Below are 21,097 nucleotides of genomic sequence, written 5' to 3' on the forward strand. Positions count from 1 at the left end.
ACTTCACATTTACCTGGAACATTAAGAGGAAGACTTCAGCTCCTTGACAGCATGCTGCCTGCCGGGATCCAGGCCCACTCCCAACCTCCCTGCTCACTCACTCCCCGTGCCCTTACTCCCAGTGAGGATTCTTAGAGGCCCTCTTAGCATGCTGCCGGCTCTCCCTGGATAGCCCAGGCTACAGCTCAATTCTTTGCCCCAAAACCTACTTCTCCCTCAATTCTCCTGTTGTATGTGAAAACAACCCTCCTCCCAGTCATACGGGGCCCGGTGTTCCAGAATTTTCCCCGTCTCATAAAGTAATTTGCCAGTCGAACTTCTCCAATGCCTCGTACACCTGTTTCCCCATCTCTATTCCCACGGCCAATGATCTCAAACAGTGGAGAGCAAAGTCACACAGCTGGAGAGGACTCAGTAGCTCCACAAAGTCACCCCCATATCAGACTGAAGTTAACAGACCCACATTTCCTGACACTTGCATCAGAAGCCCATTCGGTTTTCAATGAGAACTCAGAGCCCTCTCCCTTGGGATCTGTGTTCGATCCACACAACACAAACCCTAAAATTGCCACTTTCCCCATTTCATAAGTGTCCTGGAGCAGTAGGGCTTAATCAACGCTGTTCAGAAATGTCCTCTCTCCAGCAGCCCCAATGCCATCCTATGCTGCCCAGCTCCTTCCTAGTGACTCTGCTCCCGCTCAAAACAAGCAGCTTGAGTCACCCTTCCCAGAACCCACATACTGAATCTGACAGAGACAAACACCATGATGATGCCAGCCCCCAAATCACTGTTCTGCTCAACCTTCTCCTTACTTATGAACTAAGCCATGTGCTCACACGCCTTCAATGGCTCACAACCACAACTGCTCAGCATGGCATCTGACACCCACTGGCTCTCCATCTCCACCTACCCACCGACCTTTCATCTCCTCCCTATCTCTGTGCTCCTGCTATGTTCTGAACAACCTCAGCACCTGTCGCTGCTCCTTCTCCTGTCCCTTTTCCCCACTCCACTGGCTATAACTTGGGCACGCGATGTGCCTTGAGCCTACAACGCCTGCCAAGGAGGACAGATAATGCGACCAAATAAATAAATGCTCCTACCCTCAGCGTCTAGAAAATTAGGGACTGACGGAAAGCAACACACACAAATCCAGTAGTTATGATCACTGGTCATCTACTGTGTTTAAGGAACTATGTTAAGTTGTAGGAAGAGAACAGAAAGCTAACGTGAGTATTCTCCAAAATGGCAACCAAAGAGAGTGACATCCCAGTCACTACTCGGCTTAAGAAGCCGTGATGTTCACAAGAGGTCTCATTGGTAAAGCACAATGGCAACTCTCAGGCACAATTATTTGGAATTTTATGCAAATAGGCTCAATAACTATTACCTAAAAGTACCACTGAATTAAAATTATAAAGTCCAAATAAATAATATCTGATAATCCATTTTCTTGCTCTTTCTTGATCTTATCGGAATGCATGGTTTCTAAGAAAAACACCAATAAAAAAATTTTAAAGCTCTAAAATGAACTGTACAAATATGTACGTTCAAGATTAATTTTATGTGCTTTATTTGATAATATATACATTAAAAAGCAACAACAAAAATATGGGAAAATGAAGTAATTTTTAGCAACTAGTTATACAAATTACATAAATTTATGGAAATAGGTCAATTAAATGGAATTCAGAGAGTAATTTTGAAAAAGTAAAAGTCCTCCAGTGGTTGTCTTATACCTATTTTATTGGGGAAAAAGTAAGACACTTCACAAATAAGAAAACAAACTATTTCTTTTGCCATTTCGTCTACCAAAAAAGAATATGCCAGTTAATGAAGTCAGAATTTGAGGTGTGTAGAAATGCGAAGCTCACTAGATGGCACGGCTGTGTGGTTCAGCAGGAGCTGTCAGGCCTGTACCTGCGCTTGCTCCATTAGACAGATGAGCCCGCGTGGCTGGCCCACAACATCCAGCCTTCACTGAGCAGCCACCAGATGCCAGAATCTGACCGAGAGCCTTCACACTGGCTCTCTGCACCAGGCCTCAGGGCTCCCAGCCTTTCTGAGGCCCACTCTGGGTGTCACGCCCACTCTGGCACAGGGTCCCCCTCCAGCACCTGCCTCTGCAGCAACACCCCCAAGCTCCCATTGTTCCCCACACAACTCTTTCTCCCATGGCTCCTGGAATCTACATTCTCCGTCATAAACAGCAACTTCACAGAATGTCTAGTTCATCATTTCCTTTCCGTAACAGTGAGTCTAATGGTCAAAGCAAGTCCCTTGAAGCTGGCACTGTCACTCCTAGTGATTGCTTCTCTGCGTTGAAGAGCGCTAGTCCGGCACCCTGGCCTGGCTTGCGCCTCCCACCCTGGCATCACTTCCTTCCCAATCCTGCTTGCAACTCTGGCCCCTTCTCAAATAATTAGGAAGCTCCTAAAAAAAGAAACAAAAGAACCTGCTCTCAGAGATAACCATAAATAACAGTTGTATATATTCTAACAAAAGAGTTTGTTATAAATACAAGCAGGATCCAGGTCCTAGTTATACCTCATAAATACATTTACCATCCTTCTAAGTCAGTACACAGGACATTATCCTCATCATCCTTCAGATGTCTGCAAGGAATTTCACTAGACCAAGATATCCAGTTCACTGCACACACTTTTGATGAATATTTCTAGTGCTTCTAACTGTCCACTGCCACAACACTGCAATAAACAAACCAGTCTACACAACCATTTACCTTAGTGATTCCCACCCTCCCCCAACCTGTGGAATTACAAGCTCAAGGGTGGTGTCCAGGCATAAGTATTAGAAATAGATCCCTAAATGATTCTGAGCCCTTTGCAAGTTTGGGGGGGGAGGGGAGGTTGCCCTCGTTTGAGCTAATTTAGGCACTAAAATAACAGGACTCATTTTTTCAGTTATTTTTTCACTTCTAGTAATTTTACAAATACAAAGTTCTGCTACAAAGTTAGCCTACCTATAAGGTCTCAATCTTTGAAGAAAGAAATTAAGCATGAATTAAACATACATAAAACATAAATGTCCTATGGTCTTAGTGATATTATGTCATCTCTACTAGATCATTAGTCTATATATATATGACATGTTAAGGAAACTACTATTCTCAAAGAAAGGCACAGAACAAATTCTGGTTGATTAATTTTGTGTCTTAAAAACAAACTGGAAATGTCCTTAAAACTTCCAAAATTCCAGGGCGCCTGGGTGGCTCAGTCATTTACCTCTGTTGGTTTCAGCTCAAGTTATGATCCTCATACCTGTATCAGGCTCTGCCCTCAGCATGCAATCTGTTTGGGATTCTTTCCCCCTAACCCTCTGCCCCTCCCCCTCCTGTCTAAATTAATTAATTGATTGATTAATTGACTGATTGAAAAAATCTTCTAAATTCCTTCTATTATAAAAGAAGAGAAAGCTTTATCTTGTTACAGTGTTTATCTCGTTACTTAAAATACACTTAAGTCTTAGAACTTTCACATATTATAAATAGTAAGAAAATGCAAATACAGTAAAATAACAAAATGATGACAAACATAACACACATTATATGTCCTAACACATAAAATAAATTCAATATGTGAGGTTAGACAAATGTGTTTAACAAAAGATAAATGCTCTAATACCGATTTAGTTAAAACACAAATATAAACTTGGAAAATCAATCATTACAGCCCTGAGGTTTAAAATAATAATCAAAGCCTGACTCACTTGCAGAGAGAAGATACTTTAAATATTTATGCTACACAAAATGAAAAACCAGTGATGCTATACTCATACACACAGAGACAAGTAGTCATACATATGAGAAAACAGTGACTTCTTTATATCTGTCTCCGATTTGAACACTGAGAACTACAGATCAGAATCTCTTTCCCCCCAGTTTTATTGAGAAGTAACTGGCACACATCACTGTAGAAGTTTAAGGTCTGACACCTACTGTGACATGGTTACCACAGCTCAGCAAACATTCATCCTCTCGTAAAAGATACAATTCAAGGAAAAGAGAGAAGAAAAACAGAAAAAGCATCTCCTTGCAATGAGCACTCTCAGGATGTACTACCTTCCCAAGTTTCCTGTACATCACATGCTGGGTCACCATAGCACACATCCCATCCCTGGCGCTTATTTATCTTACAGCTGGAAGTTTGCATCTTTTGACCCCCTGCTTCCAATCCCTCCACTTCTTCCCCTCCTCTGGTAACCACAAGTTTCACCCCTTGTTCTAAGTGTCTCTTTTTGTTTTTTCTTCTTTTTAGAGTCTACATATAAGTGACATCATACATATTTGTCTTTCTCTGACTGGTTGCTCTTAGCAAAATGCCTTCAAGGTTCATCTGTGTTGCTGCAAATGGTAGGATTTCCTCATTTTTTAATGGATGAATAGTATTCCAAAATTTCTTTACCCATTCATCCATCAATGAGATTGTTTCCATGTCTTAGCTATTGTAAATAATTCAGCTGTGAACATAGGAGTGTTTCCTTTGGATATATTCCTACAAGGAGAATTGCTACGTCATATGGTAGCTCTATCTTTAATTTTCTGAGAATCCTCTATACTTTTTTTTCCATTGTGGTTATGCCTATTAACGATCCCACCAACAGTACACAAACTTTCCCTTTTCTCCACATGCATGTCAACATGTCATCTCTTATCTTTTTGATAATGGCCATTCTAACAGAGATGAGGTGATGGTATTTCACTGTGGTTCCAATTTGCATTCCCTAATGACTAGTGATGGTGACCATCTTTTCATGTACCTTTTGGCCTTCTGACAATCTTCTTTGGAGAAAACTCTACAGGTCCTTTAGTCATTTTTTTTTTAATTTTAATTAATTAATTAATTGTTGCCATTGAGTTACAGGAGTTTTAAAATATATTTTGGATATTAACATTTTATCAGATACACTGATTACAGATGTTTTCTTCCATTCCATAGTCTGTCTTTTCACTTTATTGATGGTTTCTGTTGCTATGCACAAACTTTTTAGTTTGATATAGTCCTACTTACTTTTTATTTTGTTGCTGTGCTTTAGGTGTCATATACAAAACATCATGATCATGACCTATATCAAGAAGCTTTGTCATTGTTTTCTTCTAGAACTTTTATAGTTTCAAGACTTACATTTAAGTCTAAGGGGTGTAAGATAAGGGTCTAGTTTCATTCTTCTACATGTGAATATCCAGTTATCCCAGCACCATTTATTGAAGAGACTATCTTTTCTCCATTGAATGTTCTTGGCTCTCTTGTCAAATATTAGTTAACCATATATGCTTGGGTTTATGTTTGGGCTCTCCATTTTATTCCATTGGTCTATTTGTTTTATGCTAATAACACACTGCATCAATGTCTACAGCTTTATAGCAGTATGTTGAAACCAGGAAGCGTGACATACCTGCTTTCTTCTTCTTTCTCATGACTTTTTGTGGCTCTTTAAGTTCTTAATCATTCCATATCAATTCTAGGAATGTTTTTTTCTACTTCTATAAAAAACATCATTGGAATTCTGATAGGACTGCACTGAATCCACAGATGACTTTGGCACTATGACATTTAACAATGTTAATTCTTCTAGTCCATGAACATGGGATACTTTTCCATTTATTTGTATCTTCTTCAACTTCTTACATTAGTGCCTTTTAGTTTTCAGGTAGAGATTTTTTTCCTCCGTGGCTATATTTATTCCTGAGTATTTTACTGTTTTGGATGCTACTCCTCTAGCTGGGACTTCCAGCACTATGTTGAATAGGAGTGGTGAGAATGGGTACCCTTGTCTTGTTTTGATCTTAGAGGAAAAGCCTTTATTTACCCTTTTACCATCAAGTATATTGTTAACGGTAGTCTTATCATATACGGCTTTTATTATGTTGAGACATGTTCCTTCTATGCCTATTTTGTTAACATTTGTTATCATGAATAGATGTCGAATTTTGTCAGATGTTTTCTATTGGGATCATAAGATTCTTTTTGTTTCATTCTGTTTATGTATCACTTGATTGAATTGTGTATGTTAAACCATCCTTGCATCCCTGTGATAAATTCCACCTAATTATGGTGAATCTTCCTTTTAATGTGCTGAATTTGGTTTCACACTATTTTATTGAGAATTTTTGCATTTAAGTTCATCAGGGATATTGGCCTGTAGTTTTCTTTTCTAGTAGTGTCCTTTTCTGGTTTTGGTATGATGACAATGACTTTGGGAATGTTCCTTCCTCTGAATTTTCTGGAAGAGTTTAAGAAAGAACATTGATGTTAATTCTTCTTTAATGTTTGGTAAAATTCACCAGTGAAGTCATCTGATCCTGGGCTTTTCTATGTTGACAGACTTGATTATTACGAATTTGCTAAGATGTTTTGTTGTGGCCTAACATATAGTATATCCTAGAAAATGTATGATGTGTACTTGAGAAGAATGTGTGTTCTGCTGTTGTTGGTTAGAATGTCCTGCAAATGCCTGTGAGTTCCATCTGGTTTATAGTGTTGGTCAAATCTGCTGTTTCCTTACTGATTCTCCATCTGAATAATCTGTCCATTGTTGAGAGTGGAGTATTAGATTCCTCAATGATTACTGTATTACTATTTCTCCTTTTAGCTGTCCTTTTCTGCTTTATATATTTAGGTAGTATTTCCATGTTGAATGCACAAATATTTACAATTGTTGTATCTTCTGGATATATTGATCTGTTTATCATTATATAAGGACCTCCTTTGTCTTTTTTTTTTTTTTTTTTTTACCATTTCTACTTTCAACTCTATTTTGTCTTAAAAATAAAAATAAAGAATTAACAAAGTCTATTTGGTCTGATGCAAGTATAACTATCCCTGCCTTTTTTGGTTACCATTTGCTTGAAATGTTTTTTTCCATCCTTTACTCTCATACTATGTGTATTTTTTCAAAGCTAACACGAGTCTCTTATGGGCAGCATTATCACTGGATCCATTTTGCTATCCTTTCAGCCATTCTATGCCCTTTAATTTGAGGATTTAATCCATTTACACTTAATTACTGATAGGTAAGAACTAACTAACGCCATTTTGTTAATTGTTTTCTGGATCCTATGTTCTTTGTTTCCTATTTTGCTGTCCATTTTGTGCTTTAATACCTTTTGGTAACAGTATGTTTTAATTTCTTTATCATGCTCTTTTGTGTAATTCCTATAGGATTTTCCCTTGTGGTTACCATGGGGCTTACACAGACTATCTTAAACTTATAATACCCCATTTTAAATGGATAATAACTCCAATAGAATTCACAAATTTTATATTTTAACTTCTCCTCCCCCCTCACATTTTAGGTTATTGCCACAATTTATGAGTTTTTAAACTATGTAACTATGAATAAAAGATTACAGTAACTACTTATGGTTATTTTTACTCTCTTTTCTTTTTTTAAACTTTTTTTTTTTTAACTTTTAAACAAGAGCTGTAATTAAGTATGCACAAGTATTACCATATTGCAGAATCTAACTATGACTGCATGTTTATCATTACCAATGAGATTTATGTTACTTTTTTATGTTTTTATGATGCTAATTATTGTTCTTTTACTTCCACTCAAAGAAATCCCTTCAGCATTTCTTATAAGGTCTGGTGAACTCTCTCAGCTTTCTATGATGGTAATAATGAACTCCCCCTGATTATTATGATCACCTTGACTCTAATACCTCCCCAGTCTACACATTATTGTATTTAAAATTTAGCTCTTAAATTAGAAGAAAAAACATTTAGAGTATAAGACAGCATGTCTAGTGAAATATAATCCCTAACATATAATAAACTTAACAATATTCAAGTTTAGTAAAAATTGCTGGTACTTGATAACCATGATACAAAGGCTACTTGAAAATCATGGTGTGCTCTTCCACACTTCTGTGCCTGGGCATGCAGTGGTAATGGGTATGCAGAGGAAGTGAATTTTATTGAACATAGCCTGGGTCTAGAAGTCAGAAGATCCAGATTCTAGTTCTACCGTGAATACAAAACTTGTTATATAGCCTCAAAGCAACACTATAACTTCTTCTAGAGCCTAGTTTTTACATCTGTACAAATGAGGAATGTGGAAAAGTTTTGGAATGACTCTTTTTAAGTTCCTATACAGCTCTAAAAGTTTTTATGACCATATGGTACTATACCACTAACAGTACTTCCTTAATATACAGACTAAAAGACTCAGTACAGTTGTATTAATGCATTCTAATACCTTCCTAAGTGACAGTCTTAGTCTAAAAGACATACTGTGTTTTAGGTAACTAGACTGAACTAGAACAGCTCATCTCCCAATGAAGTCCCAATGAAATAATTGTAACTAATCTATACTAAAACCCTGTCATGTTTTATCAAAATCTGTCCCCTAAAAAAAAAAAAAATCTGTCCCCTAAAAATCTGTCCCCATTACTGAAGTCATGTCTTTTCTATAAAGCCCCAAGGAGTTCAGAGTCTAAAAGAGACAGACACAAACATAAATAATAATGAAGTTAAGCATAAAAATAACTATTTACAATATTTTATGTTTTACAATATGAAGCCATCTCTACAACTCATTTCCCTCATGTGTCTCATTCAGCCTAGACCAAAGGAGAATTCTGCTTCCACTAATTTGGTCCAAGTTTGGTTTCCTAGACATCTGTGAAACCAACAAGTAAAATGTACCCCATTTTAACCTTGGAAAAAATCTACAGTATCAGGATTGTAGTATAACTCAACTAAGGCTTTACAAACTTAAAGTCAAGAAACGAACACCTGGGTGGGTCTGTGGTTGAGCGTTTGCCTTCAGCTCAGGTCGTGATCCCAGGGTCCTGTGATGGAGTCCTGCATCAGGCTCCCTGCAAGAAGCCTGCTTCTCCCTCTGCCTATGTCTCTGTCTGTCTCTGTGTGTCTCCCATGAATAAATGAATAAAATCTTTAAAAAACAAACAGACAAACAAACAAACCCACAGATATTTAACCTGATTCACAGCAACCTAAAAAAACTGGGAATTTGAGAGTAATTCTCAAGAATGAAGAATAATTCTAGGGCCACTAAATAAATGTTAAATTGTCCTGACTTTCGGAGATTTTTCTGCATTTCAAGAATGGCACAAACCATTGAGAACCTAAAGATTATAGTAAAGATCAAATACACATTAAGTGAAATTGGTTTGTTGCTTTGCTTTGTGAGCTACCAAAAGTGGACAAGGACATCAAAGTATTCTCACTTCCCATGGGAGCTTTGATCAGTTTCTTGACTTTGAACTATTAATACCCTAAGAATCACAGTTCCTCAGAAGCCCAGAAGAACTCAGACACAAAATCATTAGAAAATGATACTTTGGGGAGGATGACCTTTTACTTGTTGTCTGTTTTGGGGTTTTCCATTTTTTCTACAGCCAATTATGATAAGCATATTATTCTAGGAAAGATCTATTTCATCTAAATTTTCAAATATGCTAGCTATTTGAACTATACCTAACATATTTAGCTATGTTCTGTTATGCTTTCACTGAACTATAATCAAAGATGTGTCCTATACAATACCTACTTTTGAAAATTTAAAGGTTTTCTATATCCTAGGATTTGATCAACTTTGTTTCATGCATATTTAAAAGACTATGTATTATAGAGTAAAGATTCTATAAAGCTAACCCCTTGTTATATGTGTACTTCAAATTTTCTTTAGTTTCACTATTTAGTTAAAACGATCTAATTGAGTATCTTACACTATACGATTAGAATTTGAATAGTTCTCTTTTCTTCTAATTTTTCTTGGTTTATATATTTGATGCTATGCTCCTAAAGATTCATGATTGTAGCAGATTATAATTTATATTAATCTAAAATATCACCTTTATACCATTTAACCTTTATTTATATTAAATTATACTTTCATGTTAATTTTGTTCACAGACTGGATTATCTTGCCTAAGATAATGAAATACAGAAACTGCATGAAAATATAAGTTTTAGTACAGAATTTAATGAAGTTTCTTTAATTTCGTTTAGCACTTACAAAAATCATTTTTCTGAAGATTCTTTTTTCTTTTTTTTTTTAAGATTCTTATAAGCAGTGTTTTCTTTTTAGTTAGTTAACAAAATCCTACTTTACCTTGATTACAATAACACTGAGTCTAAAAAAAAGGGCCTTAAAAGCTGGCAGGTTTTTTTTTCAGTTCAAATATTAAAGCAGTCATGTAATAATCTGTTACACACTACATAGGGATTTTAAGATAAAAATAACAAAGGACACTGCATATTTCACATAAAGAACACCTGTCCACTTTGACAGTTCTATTGAGGAAGAAATTTTTCTTCAACGAGAACTTACATACATTTTCACTTCTGCACAGCATTTCTACTATAGCGGTAGTTTATACAGAACTAGGATTTTCATTTTGACTGTGGAGCGTACTAGGCCATAAAGCAAAACTGCTGAACAAAAACTACATTAATACCATGCTAAAAACTATGTGGACCGTAATATTTGTATAATCTTTCCAAAGTACAAAGGAGAAGAGAATCTTACCTACGTCAGTTATGAGAATCGGCTCTTGCAAAGGAATATCAGGGACTGGAACGCTGGCCTTGCCGACTCGAACCTTTGCAGGTTTACGCTGGTGCCTCATCTTTCTTAACTCCGTGTGTTTAAAGTGAGAAGCAATGTGAGTCTTCCTATGGCCTGAGGTTCGAAACCTTTTGTCACAGTGAGGACAAGCAAAAGGTCTGACCCCTAAAAAAAATGAAAGTAGACTGTATAACTATTTCAAGAAAATACATCGCAACAATTAATGCCAACATAAAATTCTAGTATTTTAATACTGATTTGACTATTCATCATTTCGTGCTTATAATCTCACGGATATTATAAATCAGAGTTATTTTTCCCTTGTTTGCACACAGTGCATATTTAGATGCTAAGGCATGTAATAAGAGCATTTTAAGTAAAAAAGAACATCTGTTAGCTTTGCAGTGTAAAATACTTAAACCTTAAAATATTCAAATATTCAGTCCTTAAGAATAGTAAAGTGTGTGACTCTTCTCTCTCTCAAACCATCATCTGTAAGAAATTACAGCACCTACCTCTAGGCTGCTTTCCAGGACCGTACACACTCATGTCTAAATAGCACTTTAGCAGCTCTGAGCATGTAGTAAACAAACAGTAAACAGCATGTAGTAAACAAACAACAGTAGTTGTTATTAATTGTAAATAATGCTTGGCTGCTGCTAACAGTGACAGTGATAATTTCCTCTTAACAATTCTCCACTATTAATTCCCTTTCTTGAAGGAAATCTCCTTCACTTATAATTTTATTGGTAAATGAAACTAGAAATTCCAAAGAAGGACATAGTGCAAAATTGACTAATTTCAGTGTTTTCAAATCTTCATCCACATGGTCAGCTCAGCCCAGGAACCCCAGGTGAGTAGTGGAAGTCAATGCTAATGGGTATGGTATATCTTGGGCGGGGGGGGCGGGAGAAAAGGATAGAAATGTTGAAAATCCATAGTTGGGTGGGCTGCACAATTTCTGAATAAAGTGAATTCTGAATTCACTTTGAAAGGGTAAATTTTGGGGCACCTGGGTGGCTCAGTGGTTGAGCGTCTGCGTTTGGCTCAGAGCGTGATCCCGGGGTCCTAGGATCAAGCCCGCATTGGGTCTCCACAGGGAGCCTGCTTCTCTCTCCGCCTATGTCTCTGCCTCTCTCTCTCTCTCTCATGAATAAATAAATAAAGTTTTTTTTTAAAAAGTAAATTTTATGATCTGTGAGTTATATCTCAATAAAACTATTACAAAAAAATTACTGCCTAAATATGAACATTTTCATGCCTTAATACTGATTACAAAATACTCAAAAGGTAGAGCAAGAGTTTTCCCTCACTGCCCAAGGCCTCAGCACAAACGTCCCACTGAGGCGTCTCTTCCACAGAAAGGCCCATCCCCGCTACACACAAACGTGTTTGCCCATAACACCCCTCCCTCGGCTCAGCCCCATAGGTTCATCCCTCAGCGGTACTGTTTAATGCTTCCCCCATTAAGCCATCAGCTCCCTGAGAATCAATGTCACATCAGCTTTCTTTACCAGTTACACCGAGAGTCTAGCCTAGAGAAGGGAGTCAGTCATTAAGTACATACTAAAGAAAAACAAGCCCTGGAAGTGCTGGACTACTCTCCGCAGACTGCCATGACCTAGTATCCCCGGAGCACCCCTGTAGCACCTGTGTGCAGGCGGATGTGCACTTTGAGGCTCCCCGAGGTGGAAAAGCTCTTCAGGCAGTACTGGCACTTGAACGCTTTGATGCCCGTGTGCGTTTTGATGTGAGCGGTCAGGGTGCTCTTCACAGCAAAGGCCCGGAAACACTGTGGACACTTGAAGGGCTTCTCATGGGTATGAATGCGGATGTGGCGCACCAGGTCACTCGGCTTCCGGAACTCCTTGGTGCAGTAAGGACATACATGCCATCGAACACCGTTCTCCTCACGGATTGAACCTGCGGCCAAATGAAACACAGAAAACAGCCCAGCTATTATACCAAATATTGAGGCACTTTAATGTCTTTCTAGGGTTAGATTAAAACAGCACACATACTTATAAAAAGCTATCTACTTTTTGCCACAGCAGAAGATATATGATCAGTTATGAAAATGTTGAAATTCTCAGAATCACTGAAATTACTGAAGACTATGGTTCAATCTGACAGAAAATCTGAACAGTCACATGAAAACACAAATCAAAGCCTGTGGGAAGTAAAAGAGTGCTAACTGGATAGGTGAAATGAAGTCAAAAGTACAATAACTACCTAACAGTCTTATGACAAATCAGAAAAGCAAGGTATAAAAGGTGGGATAACTATAGTACCTATTAGCTAAACTTGGGAAATCCCTACCCCATCAGTTTTTTTCTAGGCAAAAATGAAAACCTTATTTAATTACCTAAAATGACATAATATAAAACTGTCCCCAGGTTCTAATTATTTCTGGGAATGGACTGGCCAGAAAGTACAGACTGGCAGCCTGTAGATGTCTCCAAATGTGGCTTGTGTAGGTTTTGTTTGGACCACACACTGTTACAAAAAAAAAAGTTAAACACAGATTTTTGACCCTTTGACAAATGGAAAGATCTGGAAAACCAGATCTGCATTCCCACGTGGCAACTTTCCCTGGTCTCAGAAATTGCTTTTCTCTTCCAACATATTAATAAATTTGAAAAGAAGCATATATTATAATCTTTAGGATGAAAAAGCAATTACTAAAATTTAATATCTACTCTTAATTTTTACAAAATTATCGAAAAAGAGGAAGAGCTGAATAAACATATCTCAACACAACCTCTGACATAATAGGAAAATACTAAAAACAATCCTATTACAGTCAGGAAAAAAAAATCCACTGTCACTGTCATGAATTTATTGTGTTCTAGTGATACAAGCCAACAAAATTAGATAAGATACAGAAATACACAGTATAAACTATAAAGGAAAACGTAAAATCATTATTTACAAATGATAGGATTATATGCCTTAAAAAAAACTAAAACTAAGAAAGAGGCCCACATTTTAATACATGGAAATCAACATCCTTCATGTTTAACAAAATCCATAAGAAAATTTTAAATTACTACTAAAATACAAAAAAAAAAAAAAAAAAAGAAAGAAAAAGAAAAGAAAAAACACCTGAATAAATGGAAATACACACCCTATTATTTGGTACAAAGACAACAAGTTATAAAGACATCAATACTCACTGGTTAAATCACTTAAATACAAATACCAATAGGATTTTTTAAGAAAACTAGAGCTCTGGAAATTTAGCAGACAATTCCAAAGTACACATGAAAAAATAAGCATGTGAAAATGGTCAAAAATACACTTTAAAAACAGTGTAACTGGGGAGGACTAGGCCTGCCAGTTATGAAAGCATCCTACAGAGCTACAATTGTCTGGTACCAGAACACATGAAAAAAAAGACAGGTTCGTACACAGAACACAGTCAAGACCCATGTAGGTCTGCAGGTATAAAGAACGGAATGGCGGCATGGTGTTTGGACAGCAGGGTGTTCATCTGGAAACAAAAAATAAAACTGAGTCAAAGATTTAGTTTAAAATAGGAAAAGTATGAAAGCATTGGATAAAAGAGGTTATTTCCCATAACATCAGTGTTGAAGTCTAAGTATTATACCCATCCAAAACCTGTGATACGCTGACAAATCTGGCTATAGAAAAACAAAACATTTCTCACTTTTCACTCAAAAAGACAAATCAGAGAATATACGCTATCAAAATGCTGTCATACTCAACATATTACAGCAAATAAAAGTTGACTCAGTCACATGGAAAAAATGCAGCCCTGGCTCTTTAAACAGGAAAACTTGCTCAACCTTTGATTCCTTACAAGAGAAATGCAATTAAAACAATAAGAAACCATTTTTAACCTATCAGGTGAGTAAAAAGGATCCCCAAATTTTGACAACAATCTCTTCAGAAAGGATAAGGAAACAGGCACTCTGCTATGGTGTCACTGGGAGTGTAGACAGACACACTACAAAGAAGCAAAATCACCAATATTTACAACTGTAAGTACGAACAAATTTCTTTTCCTTGCTATCAAGCACATTAGTGATACAAATAATGAAATCTGAGTAAGACCTGTGGACTGGATCCATGTTAACACCCTGATGTTGGGCAGCCCTGGTGGCTCAGCGGGTTTAGCGCTGCCTTCAGTCCAGGGCGTGATCCCGGAGACCAGGGATTGAGTCCCACATCAGGTTCCCTGCATGGAGCCTGCTTCTCCCTCTGCCTGTGTCTCTGCATCTCTATAACACCCTGATGTTGACATCTGTTCAATGATTATCTAGGACAGTATATCTTGGCCTTAGGAAATATACACTCAAGTATTTAGAGCCAAAGGGATATTACACAAATTTATATTTATTATTGTTTGTATTAGCAAGAGATTGCAAATGACCTAATTAATTATATATCCATAAAATGGAACAATCTCTAGACATTTTGTAAAACATCAGGTGGAAAAAAGTCAACTACAAAAAAGATATATAAATATATACAGTATCCCCCCATTCCTATTTCTGCTATAGAAAAACAAAACATTTCTCCTTTTTCACTCAAAAAGACAAATCAGAGGAGAATATAGGCTATCAAAACAATCTAATACATACAAAAAACAATCTAATATATAATATATAATATGCCCTTGCTTGTTTAAAAGATAGAGAACCCCAGTGGCGGTGGCTGCCCTGGAGTGGGGAGTGGAGGAGCGTGTGAAGGACAAGCATGAACAGAGGACTTTTCATCATACATTATTTTAGATCTTTTGAAATACGTGGCATGACAAGTTTCATCTATTTAAAAAAATAATTTTAAAACATACGTAATTTTATTTTTTAAATAATTTTTAAAAACATCATATTTCTTTGAGCAGTCAGTTATCACATGTCAGGCACTATCCTACACAGCTTACGTGGATTTTCTCATTTGGTTCTCTCCCATTTATTCTGTCATTGCCCCATTTTTAAGATGATAAAGCGGACATTTTAAGTTTTATTTTATTTTATTTTTAAGTAATCTCTACACCCAAACAAGGTGCTGGAACTCACAACCCTGAGATCAAGAGTCACACACTCCACCTCCTGAGCTGGCCAGGTGCCCCTAAAGATGACATCTTGAAGGTTAGCTAACTTGCCCAAGGTCAGCTGCCAGTCAATGGCACAGTCAAGGTACATATTCTAGAGTCTGTAATTCTAGAGTCTGAGTGCCATTTTCTCAGAAAAGTCTGTCCTCCCAGCTTTACCTCAAGGAGAGCATTCACTATGTGCCAAGTACTACTGAAGGCATGCTCCTGCCTTGGAAGGGACTTAGCTGTGGCAACAAAACCATGCACCTGAGGCAGGGCATCAGTGATGCTGAGATGGCAGCCTTGCTCGTGCACAGGGCAAGCAGAGACGATGCAGGTTCAGCTCATGGGGACAGGAACACTTGGAAACATCTGCATCCCAGGGGCACCTGGCCGGGTCAGCTGGAAGAGCCCACAACTCTCAACCTCAGGGTTGTGAGTTTGAGCCCCACCTTGGTGGTAGAGATTACATACATACATACATAAAATCAAAAAAAAATAAGTCTGCACTTGAAAGATAGCAGGACTTGGACTGAAGTACTTTTACGAGGCAGAGAAGCAGCAAAAGCCGGATATGAAGTTCTGGAAACAAAGTTCACAACGGCCAGAGTGTGAGATGCCAAGTGGGCACCAGCAAGAGTCAGAGCTTGCGGCAGCAGGTAAGTCGAGGGAAACCTTCAGGCTGTGAGAGGTTCGCAGCAGGTTCGTATCCAAGCGCGTCCTCCTCACTCTTCAGTCAGGTTCCACACAAGAGAAGCTACTGGGGACGCAGCCAGCTCCATCTTAGGCACCAGCTGTGGCCACGGTGGAGGACGAGAGTGATGAGGGGACAGGGACCTGGGCACTGCAGGTGGGAGGCAAGGGTGAGTGATGCTGGACTCGGAGCACTCCAAGCTCAGCAACAGGGACAGACAGACAGACAGACTCTTCTAGGGCGAAATCCAAGTGCTGGCTCCACACAGGCCACAGCGCCCTTGGCTCATCTCCAGCAGTTAAAGATCGCCCCAGAGGCCGCGGGCCTGCAGGAGCTGCAGCCCAGGGATGTGCAGTGAGCAGCAGAACATCAAGTTAGATACAAATACTGAGACCTGACTAGTGCTCAGCAGCAGCTAATCAGGGAGACATCCATGGCTCAGGATTCAAGTTCAGGTGCTGAATCTGCAAACAGGGAAGAGTCTTCCCTTACTTTCTGTCACCGAATATTTCACTAAATGGCCCAGGTTGGGTGGTTGTTGCTATTGCTGTTGGCGACCGGGAGTTGGCCTGCACTTCTGAACCCTCAAGGCCATGGACTCAGCTGGTGGGTCATGGTGTGACTCACACACCCGAGGAGGCTGCAAACGTACCCTAATAAAAGCCCCTGCAGAACAGTGCCTTCCAAACCTGGTGGAGTCGTGGTGCCACATCTTACCAAACCACTCAGAAGTGCCATGTCAGTGCCTGACTATGGCATAGCTTACCCTCAAAGCTGGTGATGGGGTCTACAAGCAGCCGGCTAAGCCATATGCCCACGGGACTTCTACAGGAAGAGCCATGAGCCCACTTATTTGAAACTATACACAAACATAAAAAAAATAAAAAATAAAAAAAATAATAAAAAAAAAGAAAGAAAGAAACTATACACAAACAAACAGACTCTAATGCACAGAGTAGAAATGTTGTGTCAAGTACTACAGTCTATCGGGCTTTTCGGCATTGATCAAGAGCATGATGTTAACTTCCTAGCTAGATTCCCTAAGCCAGAAATGGAATGGGGTGTCATGGGTAGCTGGCTGGACTAAATTAAGAATGTTGAGATCAAGGATGCTCAAGAGGCAACACTGGGTACTGAAACCAGGAGTGCTACTGTCATCGTGTCATAGCTCCTAACTCATGAGGGTGATGACATCTCCTCTAACATTATTAGGATTTTTATGATTACTTCATATTTTGAAACTGCCTATAATGCTGTCAGGGTAGCAAAAGCTGCTGGGTCTTATGAAAAACTGACTCGTGCTGAAGAGCATGAGTCTGGAAATGAGGGTGAAGATGGCACTACGTTTGTAAAGAATACAGAACAGCCAACGTCATTGTTGGGCATGGTCACGTTTCCCCAGAGCTACTGCTAGCTTCTGAAGCTGAGCCTCAGTCTGAAGCTGAAAATGGGTGGGCTCTATGCTGTATGGATGCGGAGTTGGCAATACGACTGACTGCTCAATAGGTCGCCAGAAGCTCTTCCAGCATCTCACAGTGCTCCCTCCTCAGATGGTGTTTCAAGAGCCAGCGCTCAGCAGAATAGGACCGGAGCTTTGGAAACGTCAGAGTTAGTTCTTCTCAGAGTAGATCCCAGTTCTTCAAACTGTTGCTAGACAGATGTCTTTGCTGTTGATCCCAACGCATCTTCCATGGATCATGAGCATCTGCGGCCTTCGGGTGCCAAAGGACAGAGCAGAACTGCTTACCTGCTTCCAAAATTTGTCAAAACTCTCCACATAAAGGAATCTTTTCATTGAGAATCATCTAAATATAAGACTCTTTAGAGCTTTCACCACCTCAGAATGGTGACCAGTCCTTATTAAGCAGCTATGATCAATTCCTCATTTATGAGATAGCTGGAATGCTGGTTGTTCACAGTGAACGCCCAGCAAAAAGAAAGCAAGCATTCAGGGAGGGATCTCTTAATGTCCACCAATGGAGAAGTTACAAATTCTCTTAGAAAAACTAACGTGACCGCTGGATGAAGAAAGGCAAGCATCCCCAGCAGATGGAAGGCACACTATTGGACATGCCCACAGAGCTCTCTGCAACAGAATGAGAAAGAGAAATGTGTCTGTTCCAAAGTTCACCTGGACTGCTGGCAGATACGCTTGCCAGCTCTCACTGTCCCTCACAAAGGGACACTCTCAGGAGAGTTCCCACTTTTCTCCATTCCATGCTTATTTTCCTAGAGAAAGAAGTTTTGTTCATTCCATCTACCTCAGAGCACTCACTCAAAGACTGAAGCAGAAGACTTTAATCAACCAGATTACAGCCAAATGGAAGACACGGGACTCCTTGTTTATACCACATACGGTCGGTGCCTCTGCTTCATGAAATTCTGCAAGGGCTGCTCTGAGGAGAAACAACCAATCTGCTTCAGAGTCCGCCAGTGGGATGAGCCAAGTCAGAGCAAACATGGCACAGAAGACGTTACTGAAACAATATCCAGACCCAACTGCACAGTGGATATGCCCCATCACACTCTCAAAGCTGGTACACCTCCAGGGAAGCAGAGACAGATTTGTGGGGCTCACTGATTCTGTTCCCCAGCACAGTGCCCCGGTGTGTCTCCCAACACCATCACGGTGAGCCTCTGACCCTGGCAGATGCACACAGCAGAAGCCTCACCTGCGCGTGCAGTGACCCTGGACACAATCACTCTGGGAGGGAACCCTCAGTGCTGGGTCTTCAGCAAGAACATCTACCCTCCTAAGTAGCTCCAGAAATAATTCAGAAGTTTTGGTAAGAGCTCCAGAAGCCTGATGCTAAAGTTCTTAAAAATGACTCAAAGGTGTCCCTCCAGAGAGCAAAGTCCTAACGGCAGCTCTCCCTATGCCCACTTCATTGCTGGGAGCTCCAGCGAGTGATTTATAAAGAAGAAATGTTTCTGTGTCATTCACACTGATCTTTTTAACACTGCTGTGAGCTTACTGCAAAATATGCATTATGATTTCTCTGTAAAGTGGGTGTGATTCTCCCCAAAGACAGCTAAGTGACAACTAGGGAAGTTGCTTTACATGCCAACTCAAATTGTTGCATATAAAAATACTTGAAAGTATGAAGCAAATACAATAATCAGAAGTAATTTTTTTTCTAGATAGCAATTATATTTAAGTTGTTTTAACATCAATGTACACTCTATAAAAGAGAATGGTTTTATAAATTAACTGATTTAAAAGTAAATGCTGGTGTTATCCATTTTTTTAATAAAGAAGTATATATTATTAGGTGAAGTCGAAAAAATATCACTAGCCAAGAAATTTAAAAATGTGCCATAAAGAAAAAACAGAGGGGAAGAAAGAGACAGAGGGAGACAGAAGGGGAAGAGAGAAACCAGAGTAACATGGAAGCCCTGGTAGAAGACATGGTTTGCTTTCCATTAATCAATTACTATGATTTATCGCCTCAGAGATTAAAGTAGAAAAACATGTGATCATACCAATAGAGAAAAAAGGGCATTTGATAATATTTAACATAAGATAGGGGGGAAAAAACCATCTTAGAAAACCAAATACAGAAGACAGCCTCTCAAATCTGAAAGGTCCAATGACAACATTTGTAAAAAGATAAATTCAACTGTGAAACATTAAAACCATCCCCTTTAAAAGTCAGGATGGGGGGCCTTTGGCCCAGGGCATAATCCTGGAGTCCCAGGATCGAGTTCCACATCGGGCTCTCTGCAGGAGCCTGCTTCTTTCTCTCTCTGCCTGTGTCTCTGCCCCCCCCACCCCCGCTCATGAAAAAAAAAAAAAAAAAAAAAAGGGCAGGATGGAAGAGGAGCACTCTCCATACTTCTATACAACCCTATGGCAGAAGTCCAAGCCAATATACCAAGAAGAGGAAAACTGCCATTATTCATACACAATATAGTATCTACATGAAAAACTCAAAATAATTTCCAGACAAACTGCTACAATTAACAATAGAAGTTGACTGGTTGCTGGATTCATGATTAATATATAAAAGAAAATTTAATGCTAGAACGCTGTTTTTTTTTTTAAGATTTTATTTATTTATTCATGAGACACACAGAGAAAGGGCGGGGGGGCAGAGACACAGGCAGAGGGAGAAGCAGGCTCCATTGCAGGGAGCCTGATGTGGGAATCGATCCTGGGACTCCAGGACCATGCCCTGGGTCGAAGGCAGACGCTAAACCACTGGGCCACTCAGGGATCCCCATAGATAGTTTCAAAATTATTTTTAATATAGAAAAATAAGTGAGCAGAAACTGTTACTACGATCCTCGGAGCAGAATGCTCTCCTGCCTCACCTGACTCTCACTGATCCCTGTGGGCTTCACTCCATTTCAATGAGGACTTGGTTCTCATCCCTCCAACTCAGTCAAGCTTTTACTTTCTCACTGTGGCCCGCTGATTTCTCCCATCTCTAAACACAGAGCACATCTTTAACCAACAATCTGCCTCTGTGACCTAGAAACTGTTGTTTCTGCTGTGCATTGCCCATGCACCCACTGTGCACTGCATCACGGACACCTCAGACCTAACTGTCCTTCCCAGTACACCTCATGCTATGCTGTGTTCTATGTTCTATGTCACAGGCACTCAGCTCAAAGCCAGCTTACCATTTAAAAAAAGTAAAGGTCTTAAGATAATATTTATATCTAATTATAAATGACAACTCAAAACAGAACCTAAACAAAACCTCATAAACTCTGAAAATTGTACACAAATGAGATAAATCATGAGATTTTCAACTAAATTCAACCATGCCCAAATAAA

At 39.1% G+C, this 21,097-nt stretch overlaps 1 protein-coding gene across 7 annotated transcripts in view; it reads right to left on the reverse strand.

Moving 5' to 3' along the window:
* ZNF236 (zinc finger protein 236) overlaps window positions 1-21,097 on the reverse strand; it is a 104,070-nt gene that overhangs the window by 46,132 nt on the left and 36,841 nt on the right. For all 7 annotated transcript variants that reach the window (XM_025421968.2, XM_049111673.1, XM_049111668.1 and 4 more), the window contains 2 exons: window positions 12,209-12,481; window positions 10,520-10,723 (listed from right to left, as the gene is read on the reverse strand). In XM_025421968.2, the coding sequence (XP_025277753.1) occupies window positions 10,520-10,723; window positions 12,209-12,481 (477 nt within the window). The remainder of the gene's footprint in view (window positions 1-10,519; window positions 10,724-12,208; window positions 12,482-21,097) is intronic.

This window comes from Canis lupus, chromosome 1, assembly GCF_003254725.2.
Source record: "Canis lupus dingo isolate Sandy chromosome 1, ASM325472v2, whole genome shotgun sequence".
NCBI classification, from domain to species: domain Eukaryota; kingdom Metazoa; phylum Chordata; class Mammalia; order Carnivora; family Canidae; genus Canis; species Canis lupus.